Source organism: Phoenix dactylifera, chromosome 4 (genome assembly GCF_009389715.1).
Source record: "Phoenix dactylifera cultivar Barhee BC4 chromosome 4, palm_55x_up_171113_PBpolish2nd_filt_p, whole genome shotgun sequence".
NCBI lineage: Eukaryota > Viridiplantae > Streptophyta > Magnoliopsida > Arecales > Arecaceae > Phoenix > Phoenix dactylifera.
Genome location: NC_052395.1, coordinates 18,961,202 through 18,981,715, shown reverse-complemented (window position 1 = coordinate 18,981,715; position 20,514 = coordinate 18,961,202). Strand labels below are relative to the sequence as shown.

General features: G+C 47.2%; 1 protein-coding gene across 1 annotated transcript in view; it reads right to left on the bottom strand.

Moving 5' to 3' along the window:
• LOC120104029 (S-linalool synthase-like) overlaps positions 1–13,532 on the bottom strand; it is a 47,968-nt gene extending 34,436 nt beyond the window's left edge. The window contains exon 1 of the mRNA XM_039125786.1: positions 13,183–13,532. Coding sequence (XP_038981714.1) covers positions 13,183–13,480 — 298 coding nt within the window. The 5' untranslated portion in view covers positions 13,481–13,532. The remainder of the gene's footprint in view (positions 1–13,182) is intronic.
• Between the last annotated feature and the right edge of the window lie 6,982 nt (positions 13,533–20,514).

Genomic DNA, 20,514 nt, shown 5'->3' with positions numbered 1-20,514 from the left:
ATGGCGGCTTATTTCCCCCGTATTAGTAGCCCCCCACTTCCGAGCCTGGAACCAGAAGGGGAACAGGTGAAGGGAGTGATGTTTCGAGATTGCCGCCGTTCCTCGGAGAGGCGCGCGCGCTTCGAGCTCCCCGCCCTTTTTATGGCGTATGGCGGTTATTGCCGACCTGGCAGTCTGAGGATTTCGGCGGACATCCTTCCTTAATGGTGTCGATTCGCCTTTGGGGCGCGAGCGACCCTTCGGCAGCCAGGCGTCCTCTGGCGTCATCGAGGCGTCACTTGCCTTTCCGCCTATTTAATCGGGGGCCTTTCCCCGTCCGTCTTCTTCTTTACAGATATTTTCAAGTTTCCCCTTTGCGCAGCTGTTGCTGCCGTCGGACTGTTCACTTGTTTCTTCATCTCGCCTTCGTCCTTCTTTTTCTTTTAACTCTCGGTAGCGTCTTGCTGACTCCTGGCTCCCGAAATTCTTCCGGCGCTAGGCCAGACATCCGAGGGTTAGGCCTCAGGAAACTCTTCCGGCGCTAAGCCAGGCATCCGAGGGTTGGACCTCAGGAAATTCTTCCGGCGCTAAGCCAGGCATCCGAGGGTTAGGCCTCAGGAAATTCTTCCAGCGCTAAGCCAGGCATCCGAGGGTTAGGCCTCAGGAAATTCTTCCGGCGCTAAGCCAGGCATCCGAGGGTTAGGCCTCAGGAAACTCTTCCGGCGCTAAGCCAGGCATCCGAGGGTTAGGCCTCAGGAAATTCTTCCGGCGCTAAGCCGGGCATCCGAGGGTTAGGCCTCAGGAAATTCCACTCGTTGGTCGACCAAGGCTGGCGCATGCCGAGGCAACTGGTCGGAGCTTCAGGCTAGTCTGCTCCCGGGATGGTCATCGGGTTAGCCTGGCATCCGAGGGCCGAGCCTCGGGACCTTCCACTCGTTGGTCGGCCAAGGCTGGCGCGAGCCGAGGCGACTGGTCGGGGCTTCAGGCTAGTCTGCTCCCGGGATGATCGTCGGGTTAGCCTGGCATCCGAGGGCCGTCAAGCCTCAGGAAATTCTTCTCGTTGGTCGGCCAAGGCTGGCGCAAGCCGAGGCGACCGGTCGGGGCTTCAGGCTAGTCTGCTCCCGGAATGATCGTCGGGTTAGCCTGGCATCCGAGGGCCGTCAAGCCTCAGGAAATTCCGCTCGTTGGTCGGCCAAGGCTGGCGCAAGCCGAGGCGACCGGTCGGGGCTTCAGGCTAGTCTGCTCCCGGGATGATCGTCGGGTTAGCCTGGCATCCGAGGGTTGTCAAGCCTCAGAAAATTCCACTCGTTGGTCGGCCAAGGCTGGCGCGAGCCGAGGCGACCGGTCGGGGCTTCAGGCTAGTCTGCTCCCGGGATGATCGTCGGGTTAGCCTGGCATCCGAGGGCCGAGCCTCGGGACATTCCGCTCGTTGGTCGGCCAAGGCTGGCACAAGCCGAGGCGACCGGTCGGGGCTTCAGGCTAGTCTGCTCCCGGGATGATCGTCGGGTTAGCCTGGCATCCGAGGGCCGAGCCTCGGGACATTCCACTCGTTGGTCGGCCAAGGCTGGCGCAAGCCGAGGCGACCGGTTGGGGCTTCCGGCTAGTCTGCTCCCGGGATGATCATCGGGCTAGCCAGGCATCCGAGGGCCGAGCCTCGGGACATTCCGCTCGTTGGTCGGCCAAGGCTGGCACAAGCCGAGGCGACCGGTCGGGGCTTCAGGCTAGTCTGCTCCCGAGATGGTCATCGGGTTAGCCTGGCATCCGAGGGCCGAGCCTCGGGACCTTCCACTCGTTGGTCGGCCAAGGCTGGCGCGAGCCGAGGCAACCGGTTGGGGCTTCCGGCTAGTCTGCTCCCGGGATGATCATCGGGCTAGCCAGGCATCCGAGGGCCGAGCCTCGGGACATTCCACTCGTTGGTCGGCCAAGGCTGGCGCAAGCCGAGGCGACCGGTTGGGGCTTCCGGCTAGTCTGCTCCCGGGATGATCATCGGGCTAGCCAGGCATCCGAGGGCCGAGCCTCGGGACATTCCACTCGTTGGTCGGCCAAGGCTGGCGCAAGCCGAGGCGACCGGTTGGGGCTTCCGGCTAGTCTGCTCCCGGGATGATCATCGGGCTAGCCAGGCATCCGAGGGCCAAGCCTCGGAAAATTCCGCTCGCTGGTCGTGCGCTTGTCGCTCGCTGCCCGACGGGGTTTCTCCGTGGCCAGCCGCGATCATGTTTCTCCTTTTCTCTAAGCGTTGCCTGGGGGAACACGAGAAGGGCATTAAACGCTAATTAATGCGTTACCTGGGAAATCGGATCGCCAGCTGCTGCTTGCGAGGAGTGTTAGTTGAGCGGCCGCGATACGCGGGTTCTTCGAGGAGGATACGGCCTGGGCGCGAGCGGAGATATGTGGACCTAGGGGTACATGACACCCGGATTGTCCAAGTTCTACTGCCCACTTCACCAGCCGTCCCGCATTCTCAGGATTGCTGAGGATCTGCCGCAGTGGTTGATCGGTCAAAAGGGTGACAGAATGAGCCTGGAAATAGGGGCGAAGCCTCCTGGTCGCAGTCAGCAGCGCGAAGGTGATCTTTTCAGCCTTCGTGTACCGCGTCTCGGCATCCCGGAGGACTCGGCTGGTGTAGTACACGGGCTTCTGAAGTTTTGCCTCTTTCCGAACCAGTACTGCGCTGACTGCGGTTGGGGAGACCGCCAGGTAAAGGTAGAGCATCTCCCCCTCTTGCGGCTTGGACAGCAGGGGAGGAGACGCCATGTACTCCTTGAGCTGGTCGAACGCCACTTGACATTCAGCCGTCCAGAGGAAGTCTTTCGGGCGCTTCAACACCTTGAAGAACGGTTGGCAGCGTTCGGCCGATTTTGCCACAAATCGTCCGAGCGCGGCGACCCTCCCAGCGAGCTCCTGAACCTCCTTCACTTTGGTCGGAGGGGACATATCTTGGATGGCCTTGATTTTGTCCGGGTTGGCCTCGATCCCCCGCTGGTTGACAATGAAGCCGAGGAACCTCCCGGCCGAAGCACCAAAGGCGCACTTCGCTGGGTTTAGCTTCATACGAAACTTCCGCAAGGTGGCGAAGGTCTCCTCCAGATCCGCAATGTGCTGATCCGCATGGCGGCTCTTTACCAGCATATCGTCCACGTACACCTCCATGTTTCGGCCGATCTGCTCCTTGAAGATTTTATTGACGAGGCGCTGGTAAGTAGCGCCAGCGTTCTTCAGACCGAAGGGCATTACCTTGTAACAGTACAGCCCCCTGTCTGTTATGAAGGCCGTTTTCTCCTCGTCCTGTGGAGCCATCATTATTTGGTTGTAGCCGGAGAAGGCGTCCATGAAAGACAGCAGCTGATATCCGGAAGTCGCGTCGACCAGTTGGTCTATTCGCGGAAGCGGAAAGCTATCCTTGGGGCACGCCTTGTTCAGGTCGGTGTAGTCGACGCACATCCTCCACTTTCCGCTCGCCTTCCGGACAAGTACGACGTTTGCCAGCCACTCGGGGTAGCTCACTTCCCTTATGAAACCTGCCTCCAAGAGTTTGTCTACCTCCTGGTCGACCACCCGGATCCGATCCGGGGCACAGTGTCTCTTCTTTTGCTTTACTGGTCGGTGGGTCGGGTCGACGTTGAGGGCGTGAGAAATGACCTCCGGGTCGATCCCAGGTACATCGGCCGCCGACCAGGCAAACACATCAGCATTGGCTCGGAGGAATTCCACTAACCAGAGCCGAGCTTCCAAGTCGAGGTTGGCACCGACCCAGACCGTGCGGTCCGGGCGGCCTTCTTTGAGGGGAACTTCGATTACGCCCTCGGCCGGCTCCCCGTGCCGCAAGGCCACTTCGTCTCTGGCGTCAAGGGACTCGACGCTTAGGGCCTCCATGGGCTTCTTCCCTTTGAGAGTTGCTAGGAGACACTGCCGTGCGGTTGGTTGGTCGCCTCGGACCTCTCCAATCCCGGCCGCCGTGGGGAACCGCATGAGCAAATGGTAGGTAGAAACCACCGCGCGAAGGGCGTTCAGTCCGGGTCGTCCGAGGATAGCGTTGTAGGCCGAGGGGACACGGACGACCAAGAACCCGAGTCGCACCGTGGCTTCTGCGGGTGCAACGCCCGCAGTCACAGGCAGCTCAATGACACCTTCGGCCGAGATAGCGTCTCCAGTGAATCCTATGAGGGGGGTGGATGTTTTGTGCAACAATTGTCGGGACAAGCTCATCTTTTGGAAGGCCTCGTAATACAAAATATCAGCTGAGCTTCCACTATCTACAAGAACACGCCTTACATCATAGTTCACCATAGTGAGAGAGATCACCATGGCGTCATCGTGGGGAGTCTGAACCCCCTTTACATCTTCATCACAAAAAGCGATTACATTTCCGACCCGCTGCCTCTTCGCGACGGCCACTCCTGATGCTTCCGCCGAGCCCCCTGCGTTCCTCACGGGCCGAGAGCAGCCCCCAGTGATGGTGTGGATCACTCCCGCAACGGGTCGATTCTGCTCCCGAGGCTCCTGAGGGGCCGGGTCGGCCGGACGCGGGTCTGCCGGGGGACGTCGGTCGTTTACATATCGACCGGGACGCCCTCGGCGAATGAGAGCCTCGATCTCGTCCCGAAGCTGGAAGCAGTCTTCGGTATCGTGGCCGTGGTCTCGGTGGTACTCACAGTACGCCCGAGAAGGCCTCCTCCCAGGGATCTTCTTCATCTGCCTCGGGACCGGGAGGTCCTCCCGTCCCTTGACCTCCATGAGGATCTGGGCCCGGGGGGCCAGGAGTGGGGTGTACCGGTTGAAGCGTCGGTGCGGAGAACGAGGGCGTGTGGCGCCGTGGTTCCTTGCTGGTGACGGGCTTCTGCGCCGGCGTTGAGGCGTCGGGCTCCTCCTCTGGGGTGCCTCTTTTCGCCTTTTCTTTCCGGGCTTTAGAGGGGCCTCGGCGGCCTCCTTGTTCCGGTGGGAGGCTGCCTCCTCGGCGTCTGCATACTGGTTTGCCCGAGATAACAGCTCCGGGAAGCTCCGCGGCAGGCGTTTGTCCAGGGAGAAGGTGAGTCTGCCCTTCCGGAAGCCACGCTTCAGGGCTGAGAGAGCCACTTCCTGGCTCAGGTTCCGGACCTCCAGTGTAGCCTTGTTGAAGCGGGTGAGATAATCCCGCAGGCTTTCTCCCTCGTTTTGCCGGACATCAAAGAGGGAGTCGGAGACCAGTCGCCGCCTGCTACTGACGGCGAAATGGCTGATGAAGAAGCGGGTGAACTGGTCGAAGGACTGGATGGAGTTAGCCTCCAGGCCGGCGAACCATGCCCTTGCCGGGCCACGGAGGGTCGCCGGGAAGGCCTTGCAGAGGAGCGGATCCGATGCTCCATGGAGGAGCATAAGAGTCCTAAAACTCTCCACGTGGTCCCGCGGGTCCGCCGCCCCGTCGTAGGGTTCGATCGCCGGCATTTTGAACCCCGGCGGGTTCGGGGTCCGCAGGATCCTCGAGGCAAGCGCCGGCTGGGAGGAGATCTCCAAGTCAGCGAAGGGATCTTTGGAGTGGCCCTTCAGGACCTGGAGTTGTCTGTGGAGATCGTCCACCCGCCGGTCCAGGGAGCGCGACCGGTGGGTGGGGGACAAGGAGCGGCGCGAGGGGGACCGACTGGAGTGCGGGCCCCTCGAGGACTGGGGTGTCTGAGAACGCGCCCGGGTCCGCCTCTTGTACCCCGCACAGCTCCGATGAGAAGGTCCTGGCAGAATGGACCGCACTCGAGAATCCTCCTCGCGCCGGCGCTCCTCTCCATGGGAGAGGAAGGAGCGCGGGTTGTGAGGAAGAGGCGAGTGCTCGGGGGGCAGCGGCTCCTGAGCCCGTTGCGGCACCCGAGAGATCACACCCTGCAGATTCTGCACTGCCTCCGCGAGGGTGCGAACCTGCTGGGCTAGCTGGTCGAACTGAGCAGCTTCGACCGTCTGAATGGGAGAAGGGGCGGTGGAATGCTGCTGAGAGTGCGTTGGGGACGCAGCAGCCTCTCGGCCGGAGGCGCGAGAGGCTCCGCGACCGGAAGCATTGGAAGCTCCACGACCACCTCGCCGTGCCATTACGATCGTTCTAAGATTCGGCCCTTCCTCTAGCGCCAACTGTTGCTGGTGGTCCAAACCGAGAACGATTGGCACTGCGGTGTGAACGGGGTTCCGTCTGAGTTGTCTTGGTTGGTGTTGGTTGCGCTCCACCTTCCGCCAAGAAACCTGCAAACAAGCCTTGCACCACCACCAGGGTGGTGATGGCCCTCCGACGGTCAAGTCAGAGGGGATTGGAGGAGGAGGAGAGGTGATAATCGCAAGTAAGAGAGTGCTCTGGGAGATATTGCTCACCTCCCCCCCTTTCTCCCCCCAGCCGCATATATACCTGGCTGGGGGGTCTCTCAGGGGGGTTCGTTATCGTGGGGCACGATGGTGTGGCCACTGACATGGCCGTTACAGGGCGTCGTGGAGCAGCACCGGGTACGGCCACGTCAGGGCATAGTGGGGCTCCGCTTTGTACGGCTGATGCAGGAGATCGTGGAGCAGCATCGGATACAGCCGTTGCAGGGAGTAGTGGAGCAGGAGGCCGCGGCGTGCCTCTGGGGAATAGCCTGTCGTTATCAAGAGATCTCCGACTCGGGGTCGGAGCGCTGGATCAAGGGGCAGCCGACTCGGGGTCGGGCTGCGGAACCGAGGACGTCCGACTCGGGGTCGGATTGCTGGATCAAAGGGCAGCCGACTCGGGGTCGGGCTGCGGAGCCGAGGATGTCCGACTCGGGGTCGGATTGCTGGATCAAAGGGCAGCCGTAGTCTTCCTGGGCGCGCGTGCCGGTCACGTGGGGCATGGCGGCTTATTTCCCCCGTAACAGTTGCTGCTCCTCCGTACCCCAATTCCTACAAAACAACCCAGGACAAGGAGCTTACAAGGTTGCTCAAGATGCCAAAAAAAGTCATAAGGGTCAAATTTAAGGTGGATCGATCTCAACCCCTTAGACTAGTCGATGATGATGCACGCGAACGAACACAACAACAAAAATAGGCTATCCCGACTCTTATGGGCCGATGCTTCTTATGATGATGCACGTGAAGGAATACTACAACAAAAATAGGCTATCCCGACTTTTATGGGCCGATGCACCAAAGAAGCATCGGCAATTTTATGAGTGCGCCAAAATTTGCCGAGGCTTTTGAGTAGCATCGGTGGAGATGAAACTAAGATAATGCTAATTAGCGAAAACCAAATTTATAAGACGAAGCTTCTAAGCATCGTTGGAGGCCAAAGAGTAATAGAGTACACGACGCTTAAAAGCGTCGTTGGAAACCAATATACTAACCACTCTGCTTAACACTAATTTTTTCCTAAACATATTAAATGGTAACTTAAGACGACACTTTTAAGCATCGTCGAAGACCAAGCCATCCCCTTGGGCCAAACAACACTTAAAACCGTCATTGGATATCACCCCACTTCCCAACAAAATCCCCACCCTTCCCCTCCTGAACAAAATCTCCAACACTTTTAAGATCCTCCCCTCAACCCAACTCTCACCACCTCTGAGTCCAGATTGGGGTTTGCCCTTTTTGATTCGCAGAGGAAGGGGAAGCTTCCATGAGAAGCTCCACAGCGGTGGCGCCCTTGCGTGGGCGTGGAGGATGCGGATCGTGTACGAGGTCACCGGCGCCGTGGAGTACCTCCATGAGGGGTCCGGCAAGCTCCTGATCGTCCATGGCGACATCACAGCACCGAACATCCTCCTCGACGGCCAGCTTGACCCGAAGCTCTACGACTTCGGGTCGGCCTGGGTCGGGTTCTCATCGACGGTCCGGTCGGCTGCGATGGATAAGGCTGCCACCCCCTCCCGATCCCTAGAGCGAAGAGAAAAGCTGGAGAAGGTCAACGCCATGGTGGTGATCGACAAGCTTCTTCGCGGTCCCACCGAACTCAAACACAATCGCGGCCTCCCTTGCCCTCTGTTGTATCTCCCTCTCCATCTTTTCCTCTCCCTCAACCTTCCTCTCGAATGCCCCCATCATCGCATGCACTAGGATCTTGATTTGCAGAACCTGACCCCCGACCAACAGTCCGACTCCTATTCCCACAACCTACTCCGGTGCCTAGTTCGCTGCTGACGCCACCTAGAGGGATGGCCACCCTTGCCCCTCTAGCATCGCCGCTAGCTCGACCGCCTTCTCAATGCATCCGTCCTTTACATCGTGAAAGGAAAGAGGCTTTGGGACGCGACAAAGAGGGGGCCCATTGCTAAGTCAAGTAGACTGAGGGTCTAGCACAGGCGGGTGATGTTTCATAGGGTGGTATCAAAGCTGCAATAGAGGCTTGGCGGTGGATGAAGACAGCGGAAGGGTGGTTAGGAGAGGCAGTGGAGATTATGTTACAGAAGAGCTAGGAGCAAGCTTCCCGGGTTCGAACGCCCTAATTTCTTTATCTCATTTCGATTAGATCTTTCTCTTCTCCCTTTCTCTTTTTTTTGTTAATTCAAATTTGTTTCTTTCCTTTGGATTTTACATTTTGGTTTCTAGATTGCTGATTGTGGATCTTGGACAAGAGCGGGAAGCCCCTTCTTTACCTAGTGTTCATCGATTTTCACCGGAATGGCCCAAACCCCAAACCTCTCCCACAATCCGTAGTTCAAGTGTGTAGTATCTTTTTGTCTTGTGATTAATTTGATGTTTCTTCTTATAATTTCACCAATAAGTTGAAGGAAATGGAGAGCATGGACAGTGATTCAGAATAGAGGCCTCCTCCCCTGCCTCTTCCTCTTCTTCCTCGCCTTCAAACGATCAGGGACCGCCTCTGGAAGCCGTCCTGAAGGCCTCTAGCGTTAGGATTTCTAAATAATTTTTTTTTCAAAAACAATAATTATGCCGACGCTTATAAGCATCGGCCTATCTTCGGTTTCCGCCGATACTGTGGAATGCAAAATGGGCCAACGCTTATAAGCGTCGGCATAGCTTCTGTTTTTTGCCGATGCTTTTCCAAAGCTTCGGCACATAAAAATTTTATCCCTACCTACACGACGCTTTTGCGACGCTTTTGAAAGCATCGGTGCCAAAATTACCGATGCTTATAAGTGCCGGTAGAGGCTCTAAAAAATATCGGAAAAGCCTATTTTTTCTGTAGTGGAACCTGTTGCACATTCCCTAACAAAGGATGAAACTATGAATGAGACAAACAAGTCATGTAGGTCCGAGGAATCTTCAATTCTACTTCAAAAGAAGCAAGGCTAGGTACACAGTTAAACCTTCAAGGATCTATCCAACCCATGTTTCCAGCTACCCGAAATGACTGCATTTGCAATAAAGCTTAGAAGAGTACTTAAAGTTCACCCCTGCCTAAAAAATATCAAACCTGCCACCACCTATACCATTCCCACCCAGCCTCACCCCACCGAGAGCAGAGCCTAGATCAAAAAGGATGGATCAAGGGCTTATACTATTCAAAATCGAACATCTGTCTCTCACCCAAAATTTTTTTGGATGAGCCATGATTGTATTTGGTGATGGTTGTGATAACAGTTTGGTGGTGGTCGGTAGAGACATAAAAGAGATGGCCGCAGCGGATGGTAATGGCCTACAGTGGCGAGAAGAATGGTGCTATAATAGCCGGCAAATAGCAATTCGTCTGCTTGCGATTGTAACAAGAAGCAATGATGGTTATCACAAGTAGTTTTACTTTTCGAAACTTTTAAAAATCAAAATTTTCTGGTTTTACAATTTTCAACAAATGAGAAATAGTTTTCCAATAATTGAAAATAAAAATGAGGTTACAAAATACCACTCCTGTCTTGGATTTTGTGTTAAAAAAGAAAACCCAAAACTTCAAAATTTATATCATCCAAAACTAAGAAAACCTTAAATCGATCATTGTACCAAAGAGATTTTATATTGTTAATGAATAATGATACTTGCCTTTAACAACTGAACATAGATGGTGAATTCTCAACTAATCATCCTCGTGAACAAAATTTACTTGAAAAAGGTTACTCCGGTTTATGTTTGACTAAAACTAAACATAGTTTATAAGGAGGATGCATGATTGGAGGCAGAACATACTATATGATAGTGAGGTAAGGAAGTTGGAAGAATAAGGTTTTGATGGGACCAAATGACCTCACCCACCCCATCGCCCGATAGTTGGGAGGTTTCTATCAAATGAACACTATCACAACAAAATTCCTCCCTCCGGAGCCACTCGAATATATTAAAATAGAGGAACTTATGACTAAGACATGAGTGGCCCCTATAAGACTGGCAAGTAATCTTTTGTCACCATTATATTGATTCTCATAATTTTTACGGTTGGGAGAGCTCCCTTGGTGCCTAAGACTAAGGAAAGGCTAAGAGGGAGATCCAAATCCATCTGGAAGTCGTCGAGGTTTCACTGTATACACCCGAACCCTTCTAACATAAACAGACCCTTTTATTCGAAAGTTTACAAAAAGACCCTTTTACTGCACCGTAGAATTGCTGAAATATAAGTTTGAAACCCTCCTTGTAATGTTACAACTGAAGGGACCAGTATTCAATCATTCAACACTATTGATATGCATCGAGTCGGGCAAATGAGCGTCCTGACGCCCCTCCTCAGACTATAACAATCTCCCACATTGTGCATATCCTATTATATTTTAATAGGAATACTTGGTGATCGTTAGTGTCAATCACCAAGGAAAAATTTTGTGCATCAGGGTCCTCAAAACATAATATAAAAATTTTGTGCATCAGGGTCCTCAAATGCTATAGCATTTGAGGAAAATAGTATAAAAACTATGAACAAGCCTTGGTTGTGATAAGTTGATGAAATTCAAAAAAAAAAAAAAAAAAGCGAAGTTGATAAAAGGTGACCTAAAAATTAAAAAATCTTCAATTAAGCAAAAAGAGAGGCTAAACTTGTAATCTTACAAATAAATGTGATCCATCGCATCTCCTATTTCCTTGGTGAAATGTTCACCACATCCTAGTTGCATCAAATGGTCCATCAGACACAGCTTTATGAGATCTTGGTCCACAGGGTATGCGGGAGGAACTGTGTCCCATGCCAAATTGTAAAGAGTCACCCTCTTCCGTGTAGAGACAAAGCAAATACCATCTTTCAAATCTATTGCTGCTTTAAAACTCACCTCCATATCCGCATCTTCGGACCATGGCTTCCAAATACTCCTTGCAGTCTTGATCTCCAGTGATCATGAAAGCACAAGCAGTTGCAGACGGGGAATGGAACAAGGACCCATCTTCTCTCTTATGCTTAAGAATATCTTCATGCTTCCCTCGGTAGATTGCTGGCAAGGCCTCGAGGTACAGTGGAAGTGGAAGATGGTGACCCCCACAGGATGTTTCTTCCCTGCAGATGAACTAGGCAGGTATCAGGAATGAAGAATACCCGTTTGAGCAGGTAAATTTGAAGGAAACTTTGTAAATAAGAAAAGAAAATGTTGCCGGAAAGATTTACGTTTTGAAAGTTTTCTCCCTTTCATTGAAGATATCTTCCACGACTCTTGTGTAGCCCTGAGGAAAGACCTTCAAGCCTTTGGCCTTCGCCAGCTCAAGCATGCCCGGGAATACAATGGCAAACCATCGGGGGATGCCACCATGGTGTTTCATAAGCACCTTCTCCATGTTTGCATGAAGAAACTTCAATCCTATTTTTTTTTAAAAAAAAATGGAAAAGTTGGAAGACAAATGTCAAGGCTCTAGTTCAAGATGCGCGCAGCTTAGAAATAAATGAAATACATTTCTATGATCGCATCAAAGAATAGTTCTAAAATCCACGAGCAACTTAGTAGTAGAATAAATGTTCTAATTTAGAATCTTAATTTATGAAGAAACTTTAACACCCCGTACTTTCTTTGATTGGACTTTAATACACAATCATTTGACTATTAGAATTTAATTTTTAGTCCTCCACATACTTGTATGAGATTTACACGTATATTGCACCCCATTTTACTAGTCCATGTACGTAGTTATAATGTTCTTGCATACAGTTATATTATCCCTACACAAACTTATATATATATATATATATATATATATATATATATATATATATATATATATGGGGATTGATAACCTACTCTCTATTATGGTAGGTTATCAATCTACCCATTTTTTCGTAGATAGAAGATATCCTTACTTTTTATAACTTTTAAAAGTATTTTATGTCTTTTTATAATTCTACATTAACTCACCCTCTCAACCCCCTAATTAATACTCTCTCTCTCTCTCACACACACACACATATATATATGGGGATTGATAATCTACTCTCTGTTGTGGTAGGTTATCAATCTACCCATTTTTTATTGGACAAAAAATATCCTTACTTTTTATAACTCTTAAGGGTATTTTATGTCTTTTTTACAATCCTACATTAACTCACCCTCTCAACCTCCCAATTAATACTCTCTCCCTTTCTCTCTCTCCTGGTGTGTGTGTATATATATATAGGTATGTATATGTATACACATACATATATCTATCTACATACATACATATATCTATCTATATATATACATACATCTATATATATGTATACATACATCTATATATATATATGTACACATATATATATATATATGTATGTATGTATGTATGTATGTATGTATGTTTGTATGTATGTTTATATATATATATATATATATATATATATATATGAGAGAGAGAGGGAGAGAGTATTAATCGGAGGGTTGAGAGAGTGAGTTAATGTGGGATTGTAAAAAGACATAAAATACCTTTAAGAGTTATAAAAAGTAAAAGTATTTTTTGTCCAATAAAAAATAAGTAGATTGATAACCTACCATAGCAGAGAGTAGGTTATAAATCTCCTATATATATATATATACAGTTATTTGTAACTATGCACGTATTAGGATATAAGTATATACAAATTCTAGGGATCGAGGATTAATCATAATTTGAAACTTGAATCAAGTGCTAAAATCCTAGTCAATGGAAAAGTGAAATGATGTGACAGTATTTTCCATTTTATTAGAATAACAAAAATGGGAAACTGAACTAACGGAATTATATAGAGTAAATAAAAAACAATAACATTAGATCCAAATTCAGAAGTTCATTTATTTATTTATTTATTTTTGATAACCAAAGCTCCTACGTGGAGGAGGGGTGACAACTTTTGTGCTTTTTCTGTTGATGGATGTCACTAAGAACCATTGAAGAATGAAAACAACGAAGACGACTAATTAGTTATACCTTCTTCTATATTCATGGAGCCAACGCTCCAGGTCTTTAGCACAATAACACTGGCCAGAGTAGCAGTGAGGTGGTCTATGGTGAGATCAAGCTCTCCCCATGACCCTCCATGGTTCTGGTTGTGGAGCACCCAAATCAAACAATTTGGGAACATAGGACAACTACGGCGTTCAGGATCGGGTATCATGGCTACCCATGCAGTCTCGTAGGCAGACGATGGCAAGAAGGCTCGTACATCTGCGGAGGGGGAGAAAACTTCCTCCTTAACCCTTTCGACGAGGCACTCCAATGACTCCATATCTTACAGAAGCACAAACTGGGAAGAAGTAAATTAAGAGTAGATGCATCTGGATGTCTTGGCTGAATTCCTGGAGGGTGTATTTATAGTGTGATGGGAGGGAGATTGTACGTGTGGCAATCCGAAACGAGCGAGACACGTGCTTGGCGTCATGCACCGCCACGTTGTGCAGGGTATAATTTCTTCCGCAGCCTTCCTTGCCGAAAAGATGGGTTAATATTTACAGTGGGTAAGAGATGTTTTCACAAAATGAAGAAAAAGAAAATGACTAGACCATGAGAACGAAGACCAGTACTACTTGAGGGGACGCACGCATGCCCCCGTTCTCGTGTCTACTCTCCAGTTCATGAGAAAGCTCAGCAGACTACCACTGCAAGCTTGAGGAGAGCCATTCGCAAAACTTGGAAAATCCGGCACCGATGTGCATCCCAAAATATTCTATAACCCTGGCTGTAGGCAGCTTCTGCGATAGGTGGGAAATGACAAATTTCCTTTTTTTTTTCCAGCAACTTTAAGGAAGTAAAAGTCATTTGCAATGTTAAATGTAGGAAACTTCTATAATTTGCTTAGCTGGTTTTCATATTATTATTTTTTAGAGCAAGAGAGACTATGGGACTATATTTATTTATTTATTTAAATTTTTGAGAAGGGAGATTAATTTTAAATTTACTAAATAAAATTTTTCTTTATTGGAAACTATAAATGACAAACAGATCTCCCAGATTTATTTATTTGTTCTTGTCAAATAAATCTATCATGTACCAGATGTTATTTGCTTTCACACAGAAACACTCGTGATTCGCAACCACCGACGGTTTCAAGAATAAAAGAAGCGGGACAACCGGTAACCGACACGTTGCGTGAACCAAAAAGCTCAGCACGTCAAAGAGATTGGTCTTTGGGCCAAGAAAAGTGAGCGGGGGTGAGCGGGTTGATGCTTTGAGATCCGTGCTTCGGTGGGGGATCTTTGGGGCATTTAGACAAACAGTGCTGGTTGGGTGAAATGGCCGAAGCTGGGGGAGGACCGCCGGCGCCGGCGGAGGCGGCGGAGGCTGGGGAGCAGAACAGAACCCTCCCCAGGAACGCGGCTAGGCGGCCTTCGTGGGCGGAGGTGGCGAGAGGAGCGCCGAGGCAGCCGGTGTGGATCAGCCATCGAACTTCCGCTCGCGACCTGGAAGAGTTGCAGAAGAGATATACGGAGGTGGTCGATATAGCGGAGGAGGAACTGGAAGATGTTCGGTCGGAGTGGAGAAGCTCTACAGTCCTTGTGAGGAGTCTGGGGAGGACTGTTCCGGCGGATTGGGTGGTGAAGGAAATCCGGCGAGTCGGGAAGTTGAACTATGACGTCGAATCCTTCCCTCTGGCGGACGGCGTCGTCGCTATAAGATTTGCCAACACAGAGGATCGGGAGGCGGCAATGCGGTCGGGGCCATGGACAGTTGCGGGACAGCTCCTCGCGATGGAGCGGTGGCGTCCGAATTTCTCCATGGGGGCCGGCGGTGTAGGGCGGGTGGTTGTGTGGCTCCGTCTCCCCGGCCTACCGCTTGACTACTGGAAGAAGGAAACAATCTTTAAGGTGGCGGCGAGGGCTGGCAATCCTCTGGGGTTGGATGGCTTCACGGAGGAACGACGGAGGTACGGGTTCGCGAGGGTGAAGGTCGAACTGAGTGTCTCCGCGCCCCTCGTGCCGGGGACTTGGGTGTTGGGGAGATCGGCGGAAGGAGCCTCGAAGTTCTGGCAGGGTTTCGTCTATGAAAACCTGCCAGCCCCATGCTCTAAGTGCGGGCGGGTCGGTCATTGGCCGGCGGTTTGTGAATTCGGGTCTTCGGTGGCGGAGGATACGAAGCCGGCGGAGTCTGAAACGGGCTCTGAGAAGGCAAGCAAGGGGGATGATGCGTCGGCCGACCCCAGGCAAGTTGTGAGAGGGGGAGACCAGCCCCGGGAGGATGGTGCATTTGGCCCTTGGCTTGTGACCAACCGGATAGGGCAGACCCCGTCGGCGTCCAGGAAGAAGGAGAAATCGGGTCCTGGTGCTACGAAGGGGATGACGCCATCGTCGTCGGCCGGCCATGGTCCGAGCAGGACGGAGGAAGGGTCGGCATCAACACTCTCTCCGATTGACCTAGAAGTGTTGCCCAGTAGATACAACCCAAGAGGGGGGGTGAATTGGGTCTTTTAAAAACTTTTATATTGCTTTTGAAACTTTTTGATTAATTATGCTAAGTTGTACAGATGCACAGTGAAAGTTAAACTTAGCAACAGTTTGATGTATAGAACGTGACTTGATTGAATATGCTTGCAACTAAAGGATGCGCGGATAAGAGTTAAGCAAGCAATTTATCTAAGTAAGTAAGTGTGTTAGTTAGACAATGACAAGAAGCATTACAAACACAACAAACATATAGTGGTTCGGTGCACCCCAGCACCTACATCCACTCCCCAAGACCTCTTGGGAATTTCACTATAATCCTACAGATTACAGCCGGTTGTTTTACAAGCTCACAACCCAACTTGTTGTTTTACGAGATCACAACAAACTCGGTCGGTTTTCACAGGCTCACCGACTCGAACCAACCGATTGTTTTCACGGGCTCACAATCCAACCCGGTTGGTTTTCCCCAAAGGCTCACCAACCACAACCTTACAACGTTGGTTTTTCCCTTTGGCTCACCAACAAACCTTAACCCTTTGATTCAATCCCTTGATTGAATCAAGTTACAAGATATTAGAATAAAGGTTTAAAACAAATCAAAGCTTCTTAAACAAGCAAATATAACAATATAAACAATAGAACCCGCAAGAACCCTTTTAGCCGTTGGAAGCGTGGGAGATGATGGTTCTTCCGATGTGGATCGCGTTGGCTTGAATGTGAGCTTTGAATGCCAAACGGGAGAGAGTAGTTGAGCACGAAATCTGTTGGAAAACTTGAAGGCGCTTGATTTCTTCACTTGAATGCACTAACTCCCTTGAACCTCTTTTTCTCTCTTCTCTCTTGAATGATCTTGTATTGGGTTGGTAAGAAGATGTTGAGAAGCACTTAAGAGGTCCCTTTTATAGCCCAAAAAGCAAATATAGCCGTTAGACACAAAAAAGAGACGTTTGAAATTCAAATCAAACCTGAAAAAGTTGTTAGTCGCGTCCCAGGCGCTCCGGGGACGTCTCCGCGCTTTACGGGGACGTCTCCGCTTGTTTGCGCTTTTTGCATGGGGACGACTCCGCTTCTTCGGGGACGACTCCGCGCTCCGGGGACGTCTCCGCGCTTTACGGGGACGTCTCCGCCGTTATATCTCCGAAAAACAAGTCTTCTGGAATTCTCTGAGAGAGTCGACTCCGCTTTTTCAGGGGACGTCTCCGCGCTCCGAGGACGTCTCCGCGCTTTACGGGGACGTCTCCGCCGTTATATCTCCGAAAAACAAGTCTTCTGGAATTCTCTGAGAGAGCCGTCTCCGCTATCTAGGGGACGACTCCGCTGGTCTGCTTTTTACTTGTGGGGACGACTCCGCAGGTACCGGGGACGTCTCCAGACGTGCCAGTTCTTCCTGTTTGTGCCAGAGACGTCTCGGAGACAACCCGGAGACGTCTCGGCTGTCCCTGAACTTTTTCTTTCATCTCAAAAATTCTTCAATAAGTTCTTAAAAATCATGGGAACTTGCCTAGACATTTCTTAACAATATTCTTAATTAACCAACTAAAATCCTCAAATAACTTGTTAAGATAAAGGAAATTATGCTCTAGTGTTTTGTATTCATCAAAATCCATTAGAGGGTCAACAATCTCCCCCTTTTTGATGATGACAAAACTTGGAGTATGTGCAATATAAAATATACTGTGTTCTAGGACTAATGCATAGCTAAGTTGCATGAAGTAGAAAACATAAATATTTAAAACATACTTCATGATAATGCTTTAGATTTAATCAGCTTAACACAATCAACCTATTTCAGTTTAAGCTGAGTTGGTATTCAATATAAAATACAAAGCATTATGAGCATATACTTAGATATTTCTCCCCCTTTTTGACAACATCAAAAAGATAGTGGAACATTAAGCACAAAGATAAGAATACTCAGATATTTCTTTTTCTTATTGTACTCTGATTTGCATGTCAAGTTATTGCAAGAATATGAATCATATAACTCAAGGCAATAATGTTAGAAAAAAATTAATGAGCATAGATCAGAGCCAATTAAGATAATTCCAGAGCAGAACACATCGAATGTGATTTCAAGAAATTTTCTAATTTGATACCACAGATAGTTTTCTAATCAAGTGTAGGTAGAATCTTCCTTAGGTTAATTCAAGAAGTACCACAAATGATATTCAAGGAAAGCACGAATGGAAATCTGACCTCTCTTCAATAATAAGTGGGAAAGCTTGTTCATTTAAGACTTTTTGCCTAATCTATTAAGTATTTTATCAATAGGAGAGCAATTCAATTGATTTTCAGAGTAAAAGATCAAAACTTATATATTTGAAAGACATATCATCCTGTTGGATCATTAATTCTTAATGACTTCAAAGTTCTTTTATGATAATAAGAGCATTGGGGCACAAATACCAAAATATGAATTCATGCAATTTTTGATACATCTTAGAACTCTTTTAAAGACTTTCTTTTATTTCTTTAGAGAATAAGCACAATTTGATACATAAAATAATGAATTGGCACAAAATTGAAGTTCTAAAGAGCAAGCCAATTAGGACTCATTAGTGAAGTTCAAAAATAGATTTTCTAAGAGATACTCAAGAAAATTTAACACATTATTCTCCCCCTTTTTCATTAAATTAGAGGCTCTTAAGATTTGCAATTTGGTTCAAGAGTGATGCATGAGATATACTAACCAAATAACACGCCTCAAGGTGTATCATAAAGATTTTCAGATTTAAATTTCAGATGATACATATTGGAGAGTATTAGGATCACTTTTCATTTAGTATTCTTTCCCTCTCCTTTAGTTATAGATTTATGCGATTAAGTTCCATAAGATCTTTCCTTCTGAAATTTTCTTTCTCCCCCTTAATTGATCATTCCATTTTAAGAGTTTAGAATTTGTAGATAATGTTCAATAAAATTGTCAATCTCAAAAATATGTTTTCTATAAGTTTCAGCCTATTTTCATAAGACTCAAGGTTTGAGATAAGACAACCTTTATAGAACTCATCTTAAGGTATAAACTTATAATTAAAGCGTGTATTGCAATATAAGGATGTTCATCAAAATCAATCCATAAAAATCAAGGTATGCATCAAATTAAAGTGTCTTTGGGATAGGATACTGAATATCTAAAGCTCCCCCTCAAAAGATGCATTCTTCTTTAATCATTTTAAATTGTTGAATTTCAGATTATAGTGATAAACGTGAATAACACTGAAATTCTGTAATATCGAGAATGTAGAGTAATCTAGTATTATTCCAAAATTTGTAGTAATTACTCTTTCTAATCCTTTACGAACAAGTTATGCTTTCTCTTAATCTTAGAGAAAATGTATAGAAATATCAATCAGAAAATGATTCATTTGAAGCTTAGTTTCTTTCAACCGCATTTACATTTTCTTTCTTTTAGAATCATTTGAGTGAGCTGAAATATTTCTAGTTTTAAGATCATTCACTCTATTGATGGAAGTTTTTAATAATGTAGGGAAGAAAAACATATAGATGATCATTGAGGTATATATATTTATAGAACTCAATTTCTTAATCATAGTTTTTCAGCAATGTATACATGAAACACAATAAATCCTTTTAATATCAAAATAAAATCATATATTTAGAAATTTTTGTTTGCAATCAAGATCATCGAAAGACACATCATTTGAACCAATATTAGTATACTTTGAAGATAAGAAATGATATGTTTCGGATGCGTATCGGAGCAATCACCAAAGGCATCAAAATTAATTCTGTTTTTCTTAAAGTAAGACTTTATTTAAAAATCACATTTAGTTTAAGCTTTTATACAAAATCAGATTCTGAATTACATAGGATTTTCAATAGAGGCTTTCAAACTCATACTTTGAGATATGTATCTTCCACATTATAGCTCATCTTAAATGATTACGATTGAAAATGCATATTTCAAACATATAAGAGCATATTCAGAATCTTTGTATTAAATGTTGAGTTTTGGTACGAATTTGAACATTATATACCAAATTTAGGCAAGTTGAAGGATAGAATAAAATCAATTTATTTTCCCTAGATAGAGATATCCTTCTCTTCTTCTTTATTCAACTTTCAGATTTTAGAGATGATTGCTAACAACAAATCTGAAATTTCTTTTCAATAAAACTAAGCAAAAAATGTTATGTAGTATTTCAAACATTCAATCAAGTTGTCCAAGTATGGGGTACTACAAAAGATATTGAGAACCCATAATTTAAAATATCATGCCACATGCAAAATATAGTGTGTGTTAAGTCATACATTAAAATATTAAGAACAAGCATGTCAAGTATCAAAATCAATTCTTTTCAAATAAACTCCCCCTATTTAAATATAATTTTGCACTGATTTCATCCTTAAAGTGTGTTTTCATGTGACTAAAAATTTGAATTGATTCTTTCTTGTATACTTTCATTTACTTTGTCTTTCATTTTTACTTTCTTATGCTCTATACTCTATTTACTCCCTATCCGGTGAAGTTGGGAAGGGGCACGAGGTACTACCACTAGCCTCCCTCTTGTGCCGTCCCTAATACGCCCTACACCGAATAGTTGGGTCAAATAGTGCCGGGTACCACCACTAGCCTCCCCATTGGCACCATCCCTATGATGAGCAATATAGAAAGGTTAAAATGTTTACTTCAAACTCTCCCTGTTTAAGTGTAATTAATTATGGATTTTATCCCTTCCAAAAGAATGCTCACAAATGTCCCAAATATATTATGCTTGTTTTGCTTTTCCTCAAGATTGAAGTATTTGCCTTTACTTAGATTTTACTTCTCTTGAATAATATCTATTTTCTTTTCTTTATCTCTCTCTCTTTTTGTTATTCTCAAGTAATTTACATGAAAGAGCAGAATAAAGAAATAATC